Source organism: Pimephales promelas, chromosome 21, assembly GCF_988280905.1.
Source record: "Pimephales promelas chromosome 21, fPimPro1.hap1.1, whole genome shotgun sequence".
NCBI lineage: Eukaryota > Metazoa > Chordata > Actinopteri > Cypriniformes > Leuciscidae > Pimephales > Pimephales promelas.
The window spans coordinates 9,433,758-9,448,933 of NC_142789.1; the positions used below are offsets into that span (position 1 = coordinate 9,433,758).

The 15,176-nt window shown below is 36.8% G+C and overlaps 1 protein-coding gene across 3 annotated transcripts in view; it reads right to left on the reverse strand.

The window, feature by feature from the left end:
* Positions 1-8,992, reverse strand: part of pank4 (pantothenate kinase 4 (inactive)) — a 64,813-nt gene extending 55,821 nt beyond the window's left edge. For 2 of the 3 annotated variants that reach the window (XM_039655449.2, XM_039655445.2), the window contains exons 1-6: positions 8,847-8,992; positions 8,317-8,411; positions 6,282-6,490; positions 5,978-6,161; positions 4,534-4,626; positions 4,281-4,434 (exon numbers count right to left, since the gene is read on the reverse strand). In XM_039655449.2, the coding sequence (XP_039511383.1) occupies positions 4,281-4,434; positions 4,534-4,626; positions 5,978-6,161; positions 6,282-6,490; positions 8,317-8,411; positions 8,847-8,970 (859 nt within the window). In that variant the 5' untranslated portion in view covers positions 8,971-8,992. Of the gene's footprint in view, positions 1-4,280; positions 4,435-4,533; positions 4,627-5,977; positions 6,162-6,281; positions 6,491-8,316; positions 8,412-8,829 lie in introns of all 3 variants that reach the window. The other variant, XM_039655446.2, reaches the window with a different exon arrangement.
* Between the last annotated feature and the right edge of the window lie 6,184 nt (positions 8,993-15,176).

The window sequence follows — 15,176 nt, forward strand, 5'->3', positions numbered from 1 at the left end:
GCATATTGATTCTAATAAATGTTGACGTAAATGCATATATACATAAATAAAAGTGAAAATAAATAAATGTTGTAAAACATATAATTATACATAAATAGGGAAATAAAAGTATAAATAGTAATTTATTTGTATTTTTTTAACATATCTTTGCGTATTTATTTTAAAATTTTATAGGTTTGGTCCTACACATGGTCCTAGCTAAGGCAAGCAGATAGTTTTGAACACTGGCTGGTATGTACTTGCTCAAATTTATTTTGGAATTTATTTCAAATTTATATCAAATTCATTTTTTTAATTTTTAACCCCAAAAAGTTACGGACTGGAGCTTTAACTATCATGTGTTAAAAATATACTCCACATTTTGATTTTTTATAGGCAGTAGCCTATGTTGAGTTTCTTTGTGTGCTGTGCGAGCTTCAACAGCGCAACCTTGTTACCGTCAGTAAAAGACATTTCCATTATTGATCGCAACTTACAATAGATGTAATAAAACTATAATGATCTCTCGTTTTAGTGATTCCCTACTTATTTTTTTGTTATTGACATTGTGATCAGCTCCTTGTCCAGTCAGGCAAGAAAAATTCTCTTTAAAGAGTAACTAAACACTTAACCAACTTTTTTTAGTTAATGATCTGTAAGAATGGATCTTTATTAATACCAGTCATTGACTCGAGTAACTTTTTTGGCATTTGTTTATAAAGTGTTCTATTTCTACAATATATGGTGTAAAAACGTCTTTGTGCTGCCCTCTTCAGGTTGAACGGTGGCTACTGCAGTTGAATTTTCCTATTGGATGTTTGCGGTGGTACGTGACACAGCGGTTGTTGGTGACGTAGGCAAGTTCCATACAAAGAGATGCGTCTCAGGTGCATGCCCCCCTCCGCTGGGCTCTGCCCACTTTTCCAGCATTTTTCAAATATTGCCAGTGGGTGGAGTCAGGCTCTGACCAGGGGTTTAGTTACCCTTTAATATGTCCCTTCAAAAAATCCACTTGTCCCGGAAAAGCGCTGAATATGCTTTCAATCCAGAAACTTTGCAATGTGTAGTTAGTAGGGGTGTAACGGTACATGTATTCGTATTGAACCGTTTCGGTTCGAGGCTTCCGGTTCGGTACGCATACAAACCGAAGATTGCTTGGACCATTTTTCCTGCCGGCAAAATTCGTGCTGACGCGGCCAACACAACGTTGCACAACATCAAATGGCAAACGTAATGAAAGCAGAACGAAACTGCGCTACTCGTTATGTGCTTCAGGGATCGTTTATCAGTTCGGACCAGCAACATCTGTGCAGCGCGAGCCGATCTCGATCAAGCAACACTGTTAACACACAGCGCTAAGAGATCCGGTAAAGAAAACATTTGAATTCGCCACTGAGGTAATAACATTGCTGCGAGATCTAGTGAGATGCATTCACATTTCTCCGTTATTAACCGTAGATCTCTATTAGATCAAACAGCGCTGTCATGGAAACCGTGAGAAACATTGTGCAGTGAATGAACTAGTAATACTTTCGTCCACAGACCAGCAACATTCACCATGGATTTAATATAGTAACACTAATTGGAACCAGTTTGGCTGGAATGGTGAAATGCTTTCAAGTACTTCACACATCTTTTTCCAGCACTTCAAAATTCAAATATTATATAAATAATAAATATATATTTAAAAGTTATTTTTAATGTGATGACCAAAACATTATTTGTTCATCCTTCAAAGATGACCCCCATTTATAAACCTGAAAGTTTCAAGATCGAGGAAAACACACACTTATTTAAAAATATTTTTTCTTTAAACAAATAGGAAATTTCTCTGGCATTTCTTTCTTTTTGCTGTATCGAAAACGTACCGAACCGTGACTTTAAAACCGAGGTACGTACCGAACCGTGATTTTTGTGTACCGTTACACCCCTAGTAGTTAGCAGCATAAAAAATAGAGAAAGCAAAGAAAGACTTGCTGCGATTATAATTGCTGAAGCTTTCAAATACAACAGGAGATAGCTACACAAAGCTGCACTCTTGCAAAAACCCCAGTTATAACCAATGAAGCTGTCTACGCTGTGCAATGAATCTCTTATTGACATTGTGTTTATACTTCATTATAACGAAAGGATTTGTGAACGTGCAGAATAGGGCTGAACGATTAATTGCATTTGCGATAAAATCGCGATATGATGAAACGCGATTTTGTAATCGCAAGAGCTGCGATTACACTGGTCACTTGACACGCGAGAGAAAAGCAGTCTGCAAGATAAAGCATCAACTTGCCACGCTACGCGGTCTGGCGTCCAGAAAAGAACAGTTGTGTTATTTATTCTCTCCTCTCCTCAACAATCCTGGATCGATTCAGAGAATTTCAGAATCGAGTATGAGCTTATTTTTTAAACACAAATGCGTGATGACGCTGCGTGTCCTTTAGAAACGAACCGTGAACTGAATCTGCTTGCTTCTATTTTCTCGCTCTCGCGCTCGGCTCTCTCTCTTCCTCACTCACACACGACACCGCTCGAACCTTCCAAAACATAGTAACGTTATTTTATAAAGGTCGGGGTTGAACCAAATTACAAGGACATTCGCGGGCTTCATTGAACAGGTTTTGCCGCTTTGCTTGATGTTATAACGTTACACTTGCAGTGCGCGTTCTCTCCCGCGGGTATTTTCTTTACAAATGCTTCACAGAGGCATTATTTATGTATTTTGGAATGCAGTTGGCTTATATTAAAACCATGAGAAGGCCGCTTTCGTTTTAAAATACTAACGCGTGCTTTGTGAAGAGCGCTCGTGCATGCGGCCGTGAGCGACTCATTGGTAAATGTACTTGCATGTCAAAATGCTTTTATGACGCGAAATTAATGTAAACACGGTCAGTTATATCTTAAACCAACAGGACAAACCACATTTACAATTTCAAAAGAGATATATGCATTAGTGTGAATGCAGCATATCGTATTTAAACTGAGGGGAAATCACTCCAGCTCTTGAATGAAAAACATTCAGACAGCCTACTTTTATATACTGAGACCACTCTTTGTTTATTGCTTGTAATGTTTTTTTTTTTCTCTTTATTTACTAGCTTTTATATTTTGAAGCTATATTATTTTATATAGCCTATTTAAAATTCTTAACTTGTAATTGGTTTAATTAAATGTTTTTTTATATTTATATTTTAAAGTATGTGTTTTTACACATGTAATTAAATACATATTTTAAGTGTTATTAAGATTAATTAATAAGAAAAAAAGTAGATCGGATCATGAGCTATCTAAAGATTCCCATCCCTACTGTACAATGATTTATTGCTTGTCTTTGTCGACTAATACAGAAGGTAAATAACTTTTTTTTTTAAATCGCATATTAAATCGCAATCGCAATATTGGTTAAAAAAATCGCAATTAGATTATTTTCCAAAATCGTTCAGCCCTGAACTCGCTTTGAACAAAAACAAATTGAGCGGTGTTGAGCAGATTCTGACTATCTTAAACATATGACTGGCCATTGCATTCACGTGCTCAACAGAGATGTCTGTGATTGGCTACAAAGTTCAACGCTGCAAAAACACCATTTCACAAGATGTAAACAATACTGGTCCAGAAGCACTTCCTGTTTCAGTTTGTAACTGTTTTCTTTATTTCACATGTAAAGAAAACATCTTAAAGATGTTTGTTTAACTTTTTGATTCAGTTTCAAATGTTCTGTTGGTTGTATTTTATCCCAGCTTTAATATAGTGTTAAAAAACTGAAACAGGAAGTGCTTCTGGACCAGTGTTGTTTACATCTTGTGAAATGGTCTGTTGTAAATATTAACCTTTGACACTCTTCACATGAGAGTTTTAAAGAAGCCTGCAATTCAGCGCTGCAGAACAGCAGGTATCATCAAATTAAATGAGAAAATACATCTTTGGTGGGACAAAGATTAATTTTGGTTGTCTCCAAAATAATTTAAAAGCAGGAAAAACCCTGCAAGTAAACTATTCCTTAATTTAAAAATATGGTGCTAAACAGTGCATATGTAATAATAAAGATGTTAAGTATGTTGTGGCATTTTCACCAGCCAAACACTCTGCTGGTCTCTTGTCTGTTTTTATTTAACTAAAGACCACTGCAGGCCTCTGTTATATTTCCCTCATACACGCCTTTGTGAAACCAAAGACCTTTGGCTTCTTTTGACAATGATAACACTGCCCACTGGGTGAAGGGTCAAATGACTCTATTTGGGTGAGGAAAACAGATCATACAATAAACAAACAGCCTCTCTTTACAAAGCACATGATCATTACTTTACCTTTGTCTGTGGTGGCTGATTTCCCAAAGCTACTTGCAATGAGGTCACCAGTTAAACCCAGGGACCCATAAGCACCTCCATAGATGTCTTTAACAAGCATATCCACATTTGTGTGTTGTCCTTTGGAAGCTAACTGCAAAAGTTCATCAAACCTCTAAGACGGAGAATGGGGATGGAAATTCAAAATAAGTAAGTGCATGAAATATAAAAAGTAAATAAATTCCTAGTAAAAAAAAATCACAAAATGAACCACCTTAGTTTTTGTGAGTAAAGCTCCAAGACCCCAAAAAGTGCCACCACCTATAGAGCTGCCACCAATACGTTCAAATTTTTCCTCTGATTCAACCTTCAAAAAAAAAAAAACATATGAATGCTCACTTTAGAAAGTCACAGTCTACAAACTCAGCATTTCTGTGTGTGTGTGTGTGTGTGTGTGTGTGTGTGTGTGTGTACAATGTCACAAAAACATGTAGACCCAGTTAGGGATGGGTATCGTTAAGGTTTTATTGGTATTATTACTCTTACCGTTACCGCTCATCGATCCGGTACTTTAACGGTATTCGTATCGGTTCTTTTTGGTGTTTTTTTTTTTTTTTTTTTTTTTTTTAAGAATTAAGAACATAATTAAACTTTATATTTTGAAATGTAAAATAGAAAAAGCAAAATGAAGAAAAATATATTTTTGTTATGCAGCAGTGTGCAGGCTTTTTTGTTTATACAAAAAGGACACATGAGAAAAAAAACAAGTACAAACACAAGAATACAATTAATCAAAGATACAAATTATATACAAAGTGCTTTAATTTCAGGAAGGTCTACTAACATCTTTTCAGGTAATTGTTTCTGTCTGAAAGAAACCTAGTAATCAAATATAAAATAGCACTGTATAGTTTATCATAGATAGAATAATGCTTATTAAATCTAAAGTTACTCATTCAAAAGCTGTGAGTGATTTTCTCTGCCTTTTGTTGTTTGATTTGCCTTAATGGCTGAGTTGTCAGCAGGTTTAGGCTATTAGACTTGTGAACAGCGTCTCTTGCGCAGGTTTTTGTGTTTTTAATAGCCATTTTTTGATCTTGCAACAGTAGATGACAGCATTTTGCAACAATCGCCGATCGTGCTGATTCTGACTGTTACGTTTGGGTTTTAGGAAGAACTGACAGCACTCCGCAGTGCTGTGAAGTGAAGGAAGTTAAGCTGGACAGATCGTCTCGTTTTTTAACGGTTTTATCTCAAATATCTTCTTTTTATAATCTTTGGAAGCCGAAATATTAGAATAATATCCCAGATCTAAAGTGTAACCACGTTGAATGTTTAGTTCTGTCCTCATTGTCACTCATTAAGCAAGGGCTGTCGTGTTGCGCGTGCTGTAGATTTGCGTGAGATCGCTCTCTCTCTTCTCTCTCTCTCTTCTGAACTGCGACTTGCAAATTTGCATCACAGACAAATGGTTTAATTAAAATATAGTTTATATATAGAAATGGCTGGCGATATAAACATGTTCAAGATAACGTCTTTATAGGAATAATAAATAGTAGCCCAACTTACGTGTATTTACTTAATTTCTCCAGTACCGACAAGCAGAACCGATAACGTCCGAGCTTATCGATACAGCGGTCTTTCAAAATTCAGTACCGGGGCCCGTTTAATACCGGGTTTCGGTACCCATCCCTAGACCCAGTGCAGTATGGGTATACCTTTACTATTGAGACTCCAGATCCAATGTTTATAAGCAGGTATGGGAAGATGTCTGGGTGTGTATTCTGGAACCGGAATTCAGAATCAGCGTGTTTGGCATACACAAAAGCCTCGTGGGGGATATTCTTCAGAACAAAGTTGCATCCCTTAATCAGACAAGTCATTTCATCCTCTTTGTCCACTCTAAGAGAAAAATATATATACAAATACCATTACAAAAATTCACGATGAATACTTTATTATTCAAATCCTTTAACTCGTGTCTGTATTGTTGTTCTCAGTAAGCTCTAAAATTCTACTCACTTTAGCTTTAACTTTTTCTCTATCAAATCTTTGAACTTGTGCGCTCCTCCACCAGTAGCTTTGATAACTTTGGTTTCCGTGTTAACCAAGTGGACCTTAATGAAATCCAGGCAAGTTTCAATGTAAGCATTCTCAAACTTGATAAAGTGAAGACGGGCAGTAATCTCTTCCTGTACAGATATCTCATAAAGAGGGTCACCATCTGTTTCCTGGAAACCAGTAAAAATAAAAAAAATATAATACATGATTAAATAGACATGACATCCACAGGTAAAATGACAAGACCAAGACTTCAATTAATAATAATACAATAATAATATTTATTATAAATTATAATTATTGTTGTAACTCATGTTTACATACAAAATATTACTGTAAAGTGCTACCATAATAAAAAATATAATATGTATAATATAATATTGCAACTAGATTAAAATATGTTTTAACCAACATGATTAATCTAGAGAATAACCAGATTTATTTTTTCAAAATATATATTTTTTTATTTCATTATTTTCTACCGCAAACTTCATTACAAAATTCATTATTATGATTAAAAACTATTAATTATTAACAGTCACTTTTTGTCAAATCCTGAGTAAACACTCAGGGGAAAAAAAGTGTAGAGCCTAAAAACCAGTGTTTTGAGCATTTCGGACATTACCAAAAATGATGATATCTGAAATGTTTACTTTGTAAATACCCATCATCCTTGATTGGTGGACTCAGTGCACTTGTTAAAAACAATCACTGGTTGGTTAGTCAACCAAAGCAGTGTGTAGACACTGGCTCTTCTCATCTCACTTTTTTACCTGAATTTCCCTTTCATATACATGCCATGCTAAAAGTTCTGTTCACACTGACGGGCAGTGGTGGAATGTAACGAAGTACAAATACTTTGTTACTTTACTTAAGTACATTTTTCACGTATCTTTACTTTACTTAAGTAAAATAAATAGTGCATACTTTTTACTTTTACTACGTTACATTTAGCAGCAATTATTATACTTTCTACTCAACTACATTTCTACAACTTCTGTTACATTTTTATTACATTTTCTGATCAGTTTTTCCCCTGTCAAAACGTAATCTGACCGTCCGTTCGTTGCACGTTTGTCTCACTAGTGACGTTTGGTTGCCATAGATACATCAGCTAAATGCGTCTCGCACGCAATGTGTTTATCGTGCAATTTATATGCGAAAATTTGTTTTTACATGCATAGGAAACACACCGTGTGTAATATACGTTTGGTTAGGATTATGGCAAGCCAAGAGGTTCTGAATTACACCATAAATTAATCGCATCTACTGCCAAACATAGTTATTAACAAATAGTAAGGATAAGCATGGTTTATATTGCCTAATTGCAAGCTTGTTTCAGAAATGGTGACAACAATTTTTTTTTCCATCATTATTGAACATCATTATAGGAGTATTAGGTTGAATGAGTTAGAATTAAATGTTTTATTAATCATTAGAAAATAGTTATTAAGAGAATCAATTGTTATGCAAGTACTTTTACTTTTAATACTTAAAGTACATTTAAAATCAGGTACTTTTTACTTTTTACTTAAAGTATGGTTGTCATTGTGTTACTTCTACTTTCACTAAAGTAAATATTTATCTGGTTATTTGTACTTTTACTTAAGTACTGAGATTCAGTACTTCCTCCACCACTGCTGACGGGGATTAAGTTGCCGGTGGTCACAAATTCGCTGTACTGTTGGTTTCTAATACTGTTGGTTAACTTGGTTTCTACTGTTGGTTTGCTCATACACATAAAAAAAAGAAAAACAAAACAAAACAAAAAAAACTAAGGTATGACTATTAAGGTCATGACCCTGTGCAGTTTAATTATATGCACTACTTGTGCGGCAAATTAAATGCACTACAATCAATGATGCTTTTTTCAAGTCTTTTGATTTCTCATCTAAATTCTAGATACAAAAGATCCTTGATGACAAAAGATCCTACCAGATCCTTGTCTCCAAACAAAAGTACCCTAATGCCATGGGGTTAAATGAGAAAATCTTACCTGCAAGCTTACCTTTGCTGAATGATCAAATGACCTGACTTTGGCAACTTTGTGCTGAACAGTGGAATAATAGGCCAGTTTTGTCAAAGAGCCACCTGTCAGATAAGATGAGGTCAAATCGTTTCTTTATTCTATATTTATATACACTAAATCTTATATAATACGATAATTATTCTGCTATTAACACTTTACAGGGGTTGCTAGAGTCCATCCAAAAAAAATCTGATAATTACAATAATGATGATTGCACTTTACAGTCCAGAAGGACATCTCATCGTTCGGGTTTATTTTATATAATCAACATTATGAAGTTGATATCTACAGCCTCGACGTCTCCACTATAAACGTTTGATGATGTTTCTCACATACATTGAATGAACTGTCAGATTAGCAGCACGCGCTAACAGGTTTTAGCACAGCCCTGCCCAACAAACTCTGCCACGTCCAAACTCCACAAGTGATTGTACTGCGAACAAGAACAGAAAAAGGGTGGAAGTTTGTATGTGATGATACCTATATCTATAGCGAACCTCTTGGCGTTCTCCAAATTGCGGAAGATTTCATCGGGAGGGAGTGTAATGCTTTTATCCATGCTGTGTGATCCTCTATCCGCCCCTCCAGACAGCGCCATTTTACTGCGAATATGTTTGCCATAGCGAACTGCGACGCAACGTGAGCGACGCAGAGTTATGGCGAAATTCTACAGTAAAAGTCCCATACGCAGAATAGAATATTATAGAATAGAATAGAATAGAATAGAATAGAATAGAATAGAATAGAATAGAATAGAACTATTTCCTTTTCAATCAGAAACAATTAAATTGCCAACATCATTACCACCATTAATCTGAGAATAAGATGGGTAACTATTTAGAACTAATTCACAGGTAACATTAAAATGATAATTCAGATTCCTATACATTTTCATTTATTAACAATTTTATACAGCTAGTATAGTTTAATTTGAGGATGCACAATCTGCTGATAGGGGAGACCGGGGACGGTTGTAACACTTATTTTCTCATTACCTAAAATTACCTCTTTTTTTAGCTACACATCTAAAACTTTTAGGCAAATAAGTACCCATTTTTGTCAACTACAAATTGCAACAATTTAAATTTCTTCAAAAATAGCACAGACTTTGTGAGATGATCATGAATACAAGGTGGTCTTTTGTTACAACCTACCCCACCACTGGGGTAGGTTGTAAGTAACACATACTGGGGTCAGTTGTAACAGGTAGACAAAATGCACAATAACTAGGGTACTCCGTGGTCATATGCCACAACAACATTTTTATTTTAAATTAATGGCTGCAACAATAAAAAAAAAATGTGTGAATTTGGAGAGTGTATGTGTAGCAGACTTCAAATGGTAACCTCCGGACAGAAACACGACCACACGAAGAATGGGGTGGACATTCGACTGTTTGGATTTCATATGATTTCTCATTGTTTTCTCATTGATTTAATATTGATTCATATGATTTCTCATTGATCTAACTCTGATTAATTAATTTGATCAAAAGTAATTCCATTTAGTAAGATCATTTTCAAGTAATTCCAAACTTCGCGAGGCAAACGACAACATTTATCAAATACAGACAACTTGTTAACACACTCCACAGCGCCATCCAGTGCATTTAATTATTACTGCGAGTTAATGCTTAGGATTTATCATAGACTCAGGCCAGCAAAGCAATGTAGTAAAATTCGAATAGTATTTCATTTTTCGAATAATAATTACAGATCGAAAATTCGAATATTCGTGCACACCCCTAATTGTGACGTCATGTTTCTACCGTAGACAACAGTGTTGCACTACAGAGCGCGTTTCGTCACTACCTTGAAAGAGAAGCAGCAGAAAGCTAGAAGCCACGGGCTCCCAAGATGGCAGCGTTGTAGGAGGACGTGTGCTTGTCGCTCTGCGAGCAATTTCGAATTGGGTTTATATATTACTGACATTTTTTTTTTTATTAATTTGATGACAGAACCTTAAGGAAGAAGAAGATAATATAAAGGGAAAAGAAAAAAAACTAACATAAGCAAGACGTAGTTGTAGGCTACCACGAATGCCCAAGTCGAAAAAGAGGATCTCTGAAAGGTTAACGATTTCTCAACTCGTGTCGCTAAACATGGAAGATAGCCAGTCTGAAGGGTCGGCAGCCCAGAATCCTTTGAGTGGAGACGAAACGTGCTGGTATGAAGCCACCCCAGAGCCATTGTCAGACACCGATTTATTTCCCATTTTGGCGGTGGAGACGCCAGAAAAGCCTGCCAAGAAAAGGAATCGTGAATCTCAATCAAGTGGGCGAAACTGGGAATCGGCTAATGCTGAACTCATGGAGGCGATACGGGCCATGCGAGCAAGCAGGATGAAACACTCCGGAGAGTCTCTGCTATAGGCATAACTACCGAAACTACAGCTCCTCAAACGGGTTGAGGAGCTGACAACAACTGTCAAACAGCTGTCATTGGATGTTCAACAACACAAGCAAACACTGGAGAATATGAAAGTTGCCGATACAAAGCTCCAAGACGAAAATAAGCACCTGAGAGAAGCTGTTGCTGAGTGTCAATGATACAGCAGAAGGTGGTTGCTTAAGATGCACAGTGTAAATGAATCAAGAGATGAAGACATCAGAGGCAAGATAATCGATAACCTTGGGAAAATGGCACCAAAGCTTCGTGATGACTTCAATCAAGTCATTGACATCGTCCATCATGCGGGGAAACTGAGAGAGGACGGCGCTGCGAGATCAACTATAGTTTTGTTAGCCTTGCTAACAAAATAATACTAATAGCCTAATTTAAAGATAAGGCAGCATTGGATCTGGACGGTAAGGAGAATAACGCTGGGAGTTGGAAGAGCTGTGTCGCGATTCTGTTCGTGGATCTGAGTCGTGTGGCGAATCGCGATTTCGGTTTCATATTGCATATTGTTACAGCCCCAAATTTGTTCTACTTAGTTATTTTGGTGAAAGTAACTCAAAAGTAATACATGAGTAATGTAACGCATTACAATTCTGAGACAGTAATATTGTAAGGTAATGAATTACTTTTAAATAACAGTAACAAGTAATACCTAATGTACAGTCCAAACTGTAACACACCTCTTCCAACTCCCAGCGTTTTTCTCCTTACCGTCCAGATCCAATGCTGCCTTATCTTTAAATTAGGCTATTAGTATCATTTGAAGTTAACATTATAAAATACGTAGACCTACACCACAAAACTAGTTAAGGAACATTATGGACATGACATTTGCAGTCAAAACTTGAAACAAAAATTCTCAGAAAATACATGTATTGAAACGTATAGGCTACTTCCTCAAAGGACTCCAGACATTAGACAAATATCAGTCTATGTTTTATTTTTAATATTAGGGAAAAAACACACATTTATGCGTGACAAAAAAAAATAGGAGGCAAAATATATTTTTTGTAATTCTGTTAATTACACTGCGCAAATCGGATGAGGAAGGGTTGGCTCTCCAGTCTCCATAGAACTTAAAATATTCATTTTATTTTAGTATTCGTGTTCGCATTTATGAGGAAAAATCAATGTTACAGACGCGACCGCTCTGAACTGGCACTAAAAGACTGCTTTAAAACTTTCACATAGTCTGTTGCCTTTAAGAAGAAAAGCAGACAATACACTGTAATACAACTGTAATACAAGCCTCACTGAACATGTAACGAGTAAAATATTACTGAAAATTGATTAGTAATGCCTTACACTACTGCGTTACAGCAAAAAGTAATATGTTACTGTAATGTATTACTTTTGTAATGCGTTACTCCCAACACTGTTTGGAAGTAACTTGCACAACACTGCTGCTGGTGTCTCAATCCTTGTGCATGGTTTCAAGGGGGATATTTTGGAAGTTGTGCCCTCTAGTGACGGAAGATGGATAGTAGTCAAGCAGGACAATACAGCGGGGTATGACGCATCTACTTTTATTTTAAAGGGGACGCATTGAAACGGGTTGCTCAAAGATGCACATCAGAAAAGGGTAGAAAAGGGGCCTGTGGAGCTATAATAATGAGGAATTCAGACCCAAGCATTGCAGTTATGTTTTATATAGACCACAACGGTATGATTTATATGTAAAAATGAATGATTTAAAAGCATGATATGTACCCTTTAAATCACACAAACTTGTAAAGAACAAGAAGAATAGAAAGCTTTTATCTCAATATTATGACCGATTCCCCAATTCCTCTTAATATCCTTATTATTTTTCGCATGGGCGTCGGAACCATTGTATATGACAAGACCCACCCACTTTTTAAGACCAATGATATTGGACCCACTCACTTCTACCGTCTCTCTCTAATGCAGCGCATAGGCCTATGTCTGTTCACTTTTCAGAGCGCCGTCAGTCAAATCCATTCCACTGGAGTAATGCCCTAATAAATTAAACTCCATTCCACGTTTTAGCTCCAGCATTGATTTCGACGCTGCTACTCAAATCCATTCCACTTGACTCAAACACTTCATTCATTTCATTCACTCCTTGCAGATATAAGGGGGCGCACACCGGACGAGAAGCGCAGCGCCATGTCTTTAAATTTCAAACACATTGTTGTGTACTCTTATGTTACATTTATTCATTTGATACCTCGAGTTGTCATAGACGCGGAGCGTCGCTTCTCGTCCGGTGTATGAGCCCTGCAACTTTGCTGGCTGCGCATCATCTCATTTTATTATGACTTTCAACTGTCTGTGTGGTTACAAAATATATTAAATGGCATCGAACACAGCTCAGCCAATAATAACCAATATCTGGAAGTGTCCGTTTTTAGAATGTGTTTTGAAACTGACACTAGGCTAATTGTTGAAGTTAAAGATTTTTTTTATTGATAAGAACTCAACAGTCTGTGGTCTCTGGTGTATTTTTTGCTTCATAATGCATATTTTTTCATGATAGCCAGACAGCATCAAAACACATGCTATAAAATTATTGACTGAGCAGTGTTCGATGCCATTTTAACATAGCCTACTTTGTAACCACACAGTTGAGAGTCGTAATAAAATGAGACAACGCGCAGCCAGCAAAGTTGCAGTGGAAAAAAAAACACTCACAGTTAGAGTGCAGTTATACGCACGGCAGTACTATGTTCCAATATCGATGGGAGAAAGTCACCCTGTTCACATGTGCAAAAAAAAATGTGCTTGCTTTGAAAATCCCGAAATGGTGCTGATTCGGTGGTGACGCCGTGTTCATGTAGGCTACTAAAAGCTGTCACAAGGAACCGGTAAAAGTAATGATTTTGAATGTTTCAAATATAGCAAGGAGACATTTTAATTGTTTATTAGTGTCTGTGTCGACTGCAATCGTGATCGCAGTAGTTAACGCGCCTAATGAGAGAAATGCGCATTATATGACTTATCACCGATCAGAGATTGGTCTGTTTCTTTTCGTTTTTAATTGTTTCATTTTAAATTAGAAATTGTTAATATTTCTATATATTTCTTGTGTTAAAGGGCACCTATTATGGAAAATTCACTTTTACATGGTGTTTGAACATAAATGTGTGTTGGCAGTGTGTGAGCAAAACCACCCTAGAATGATAAAAATCCACCCAGTGGTTTTTTTACAATCTCAATAAATCATATGCACTGCCTCAGAACGAGCTGTTCTGAGATTCAGCTCTTTGTGACGTAGAACGGGAGACAGGGGGTTGATTGACAGTGTGGCTGTGGCCTAGACCCCGCCCTCGGTGATCTGTACACATCATCCTCTATTGTTTCAATGACGACAGCCGGTGAAAACGCCCCCGGAGGAAGACGTGTCCTGGGCGTTTTTTTGATCGGACAACACTAGCGACGCCAAACGGAGAAACAAAACGAGGAGCCATAGAGCTGTTGTGCAGTCATGGAGGAAGATTCAGAAGAATCGATAGTGGAGGATAGGGAAGATTTTACGGAGGTATACTTGGGAAAAAGTCAAAGGAAAAATGCAAAAAAAATGCAAAACGTAAAAAATCTAAGGAACAAGAGGATAGCGAAGATATGACGGAACCAATGCAGGACAATACAAAAAAAAAGACAAAAGAAAATCAAGAAATTGTAAGAGAACAAACTGTTCAAAATGTTAAGGAGTCTGGATTCAAAGTTATGTTGACTTTTGAAAAGATTACAGGAACACATTTGCATCCAATAGGACTATCTAAGGCGATCGATAAAATCGTTGGGGCAGTGGTTTTGGCTAAATGTTTGGGACAAGGGAGAGTGTTGGTCATAGTGAAAGATGTTGGGGAAAAAAACAAACTACTTAAGACAAAAGAAATGAATGGAGAAAAGGTCACAACCAAAGAGATTGGAGTAGAAAAGGGGGAAAAGGGGGTGATATATGGGATTCCAACCTATACAACCAATCAAGAAATGCTTGAAAATATAAGAGGAGGTAAGGTTTCTAATGTGAGAAGACTGTATAAGACGATGGAAGGACAACGACAGGAAAGTTTAAGTGTCTTGTTGACATTTGAAGGGAAAATGCCTGTAAAGGTACAAATGGGATATATAAGTTATCCAGTAAGAGAGTATGTTCCAATGCCATTGAGATGTTTTAAATGTCAACGAATGGGACATGTGGCGGCAGTGTGTCGGGGGAAGGTAAGATGTGCAAAATGCGGAGGTGAGCATGACTATGATAAATGCACAGAGGTAAATGGATTAAAATGTTGCAACTGTGGAGGTGCTCACAGTGCAGCATATGGAGGATGTGAGGTACAAATTAAAGCAAGAGAAGTACAAAAATACAAGACGGAGCATAAAGTCACCTATGCGGAAGCAGTGAAGATCTGCAAAAGTAAGGAGGACAGGAGGGAAGAGAGGAGGGATAATCTCAACCAA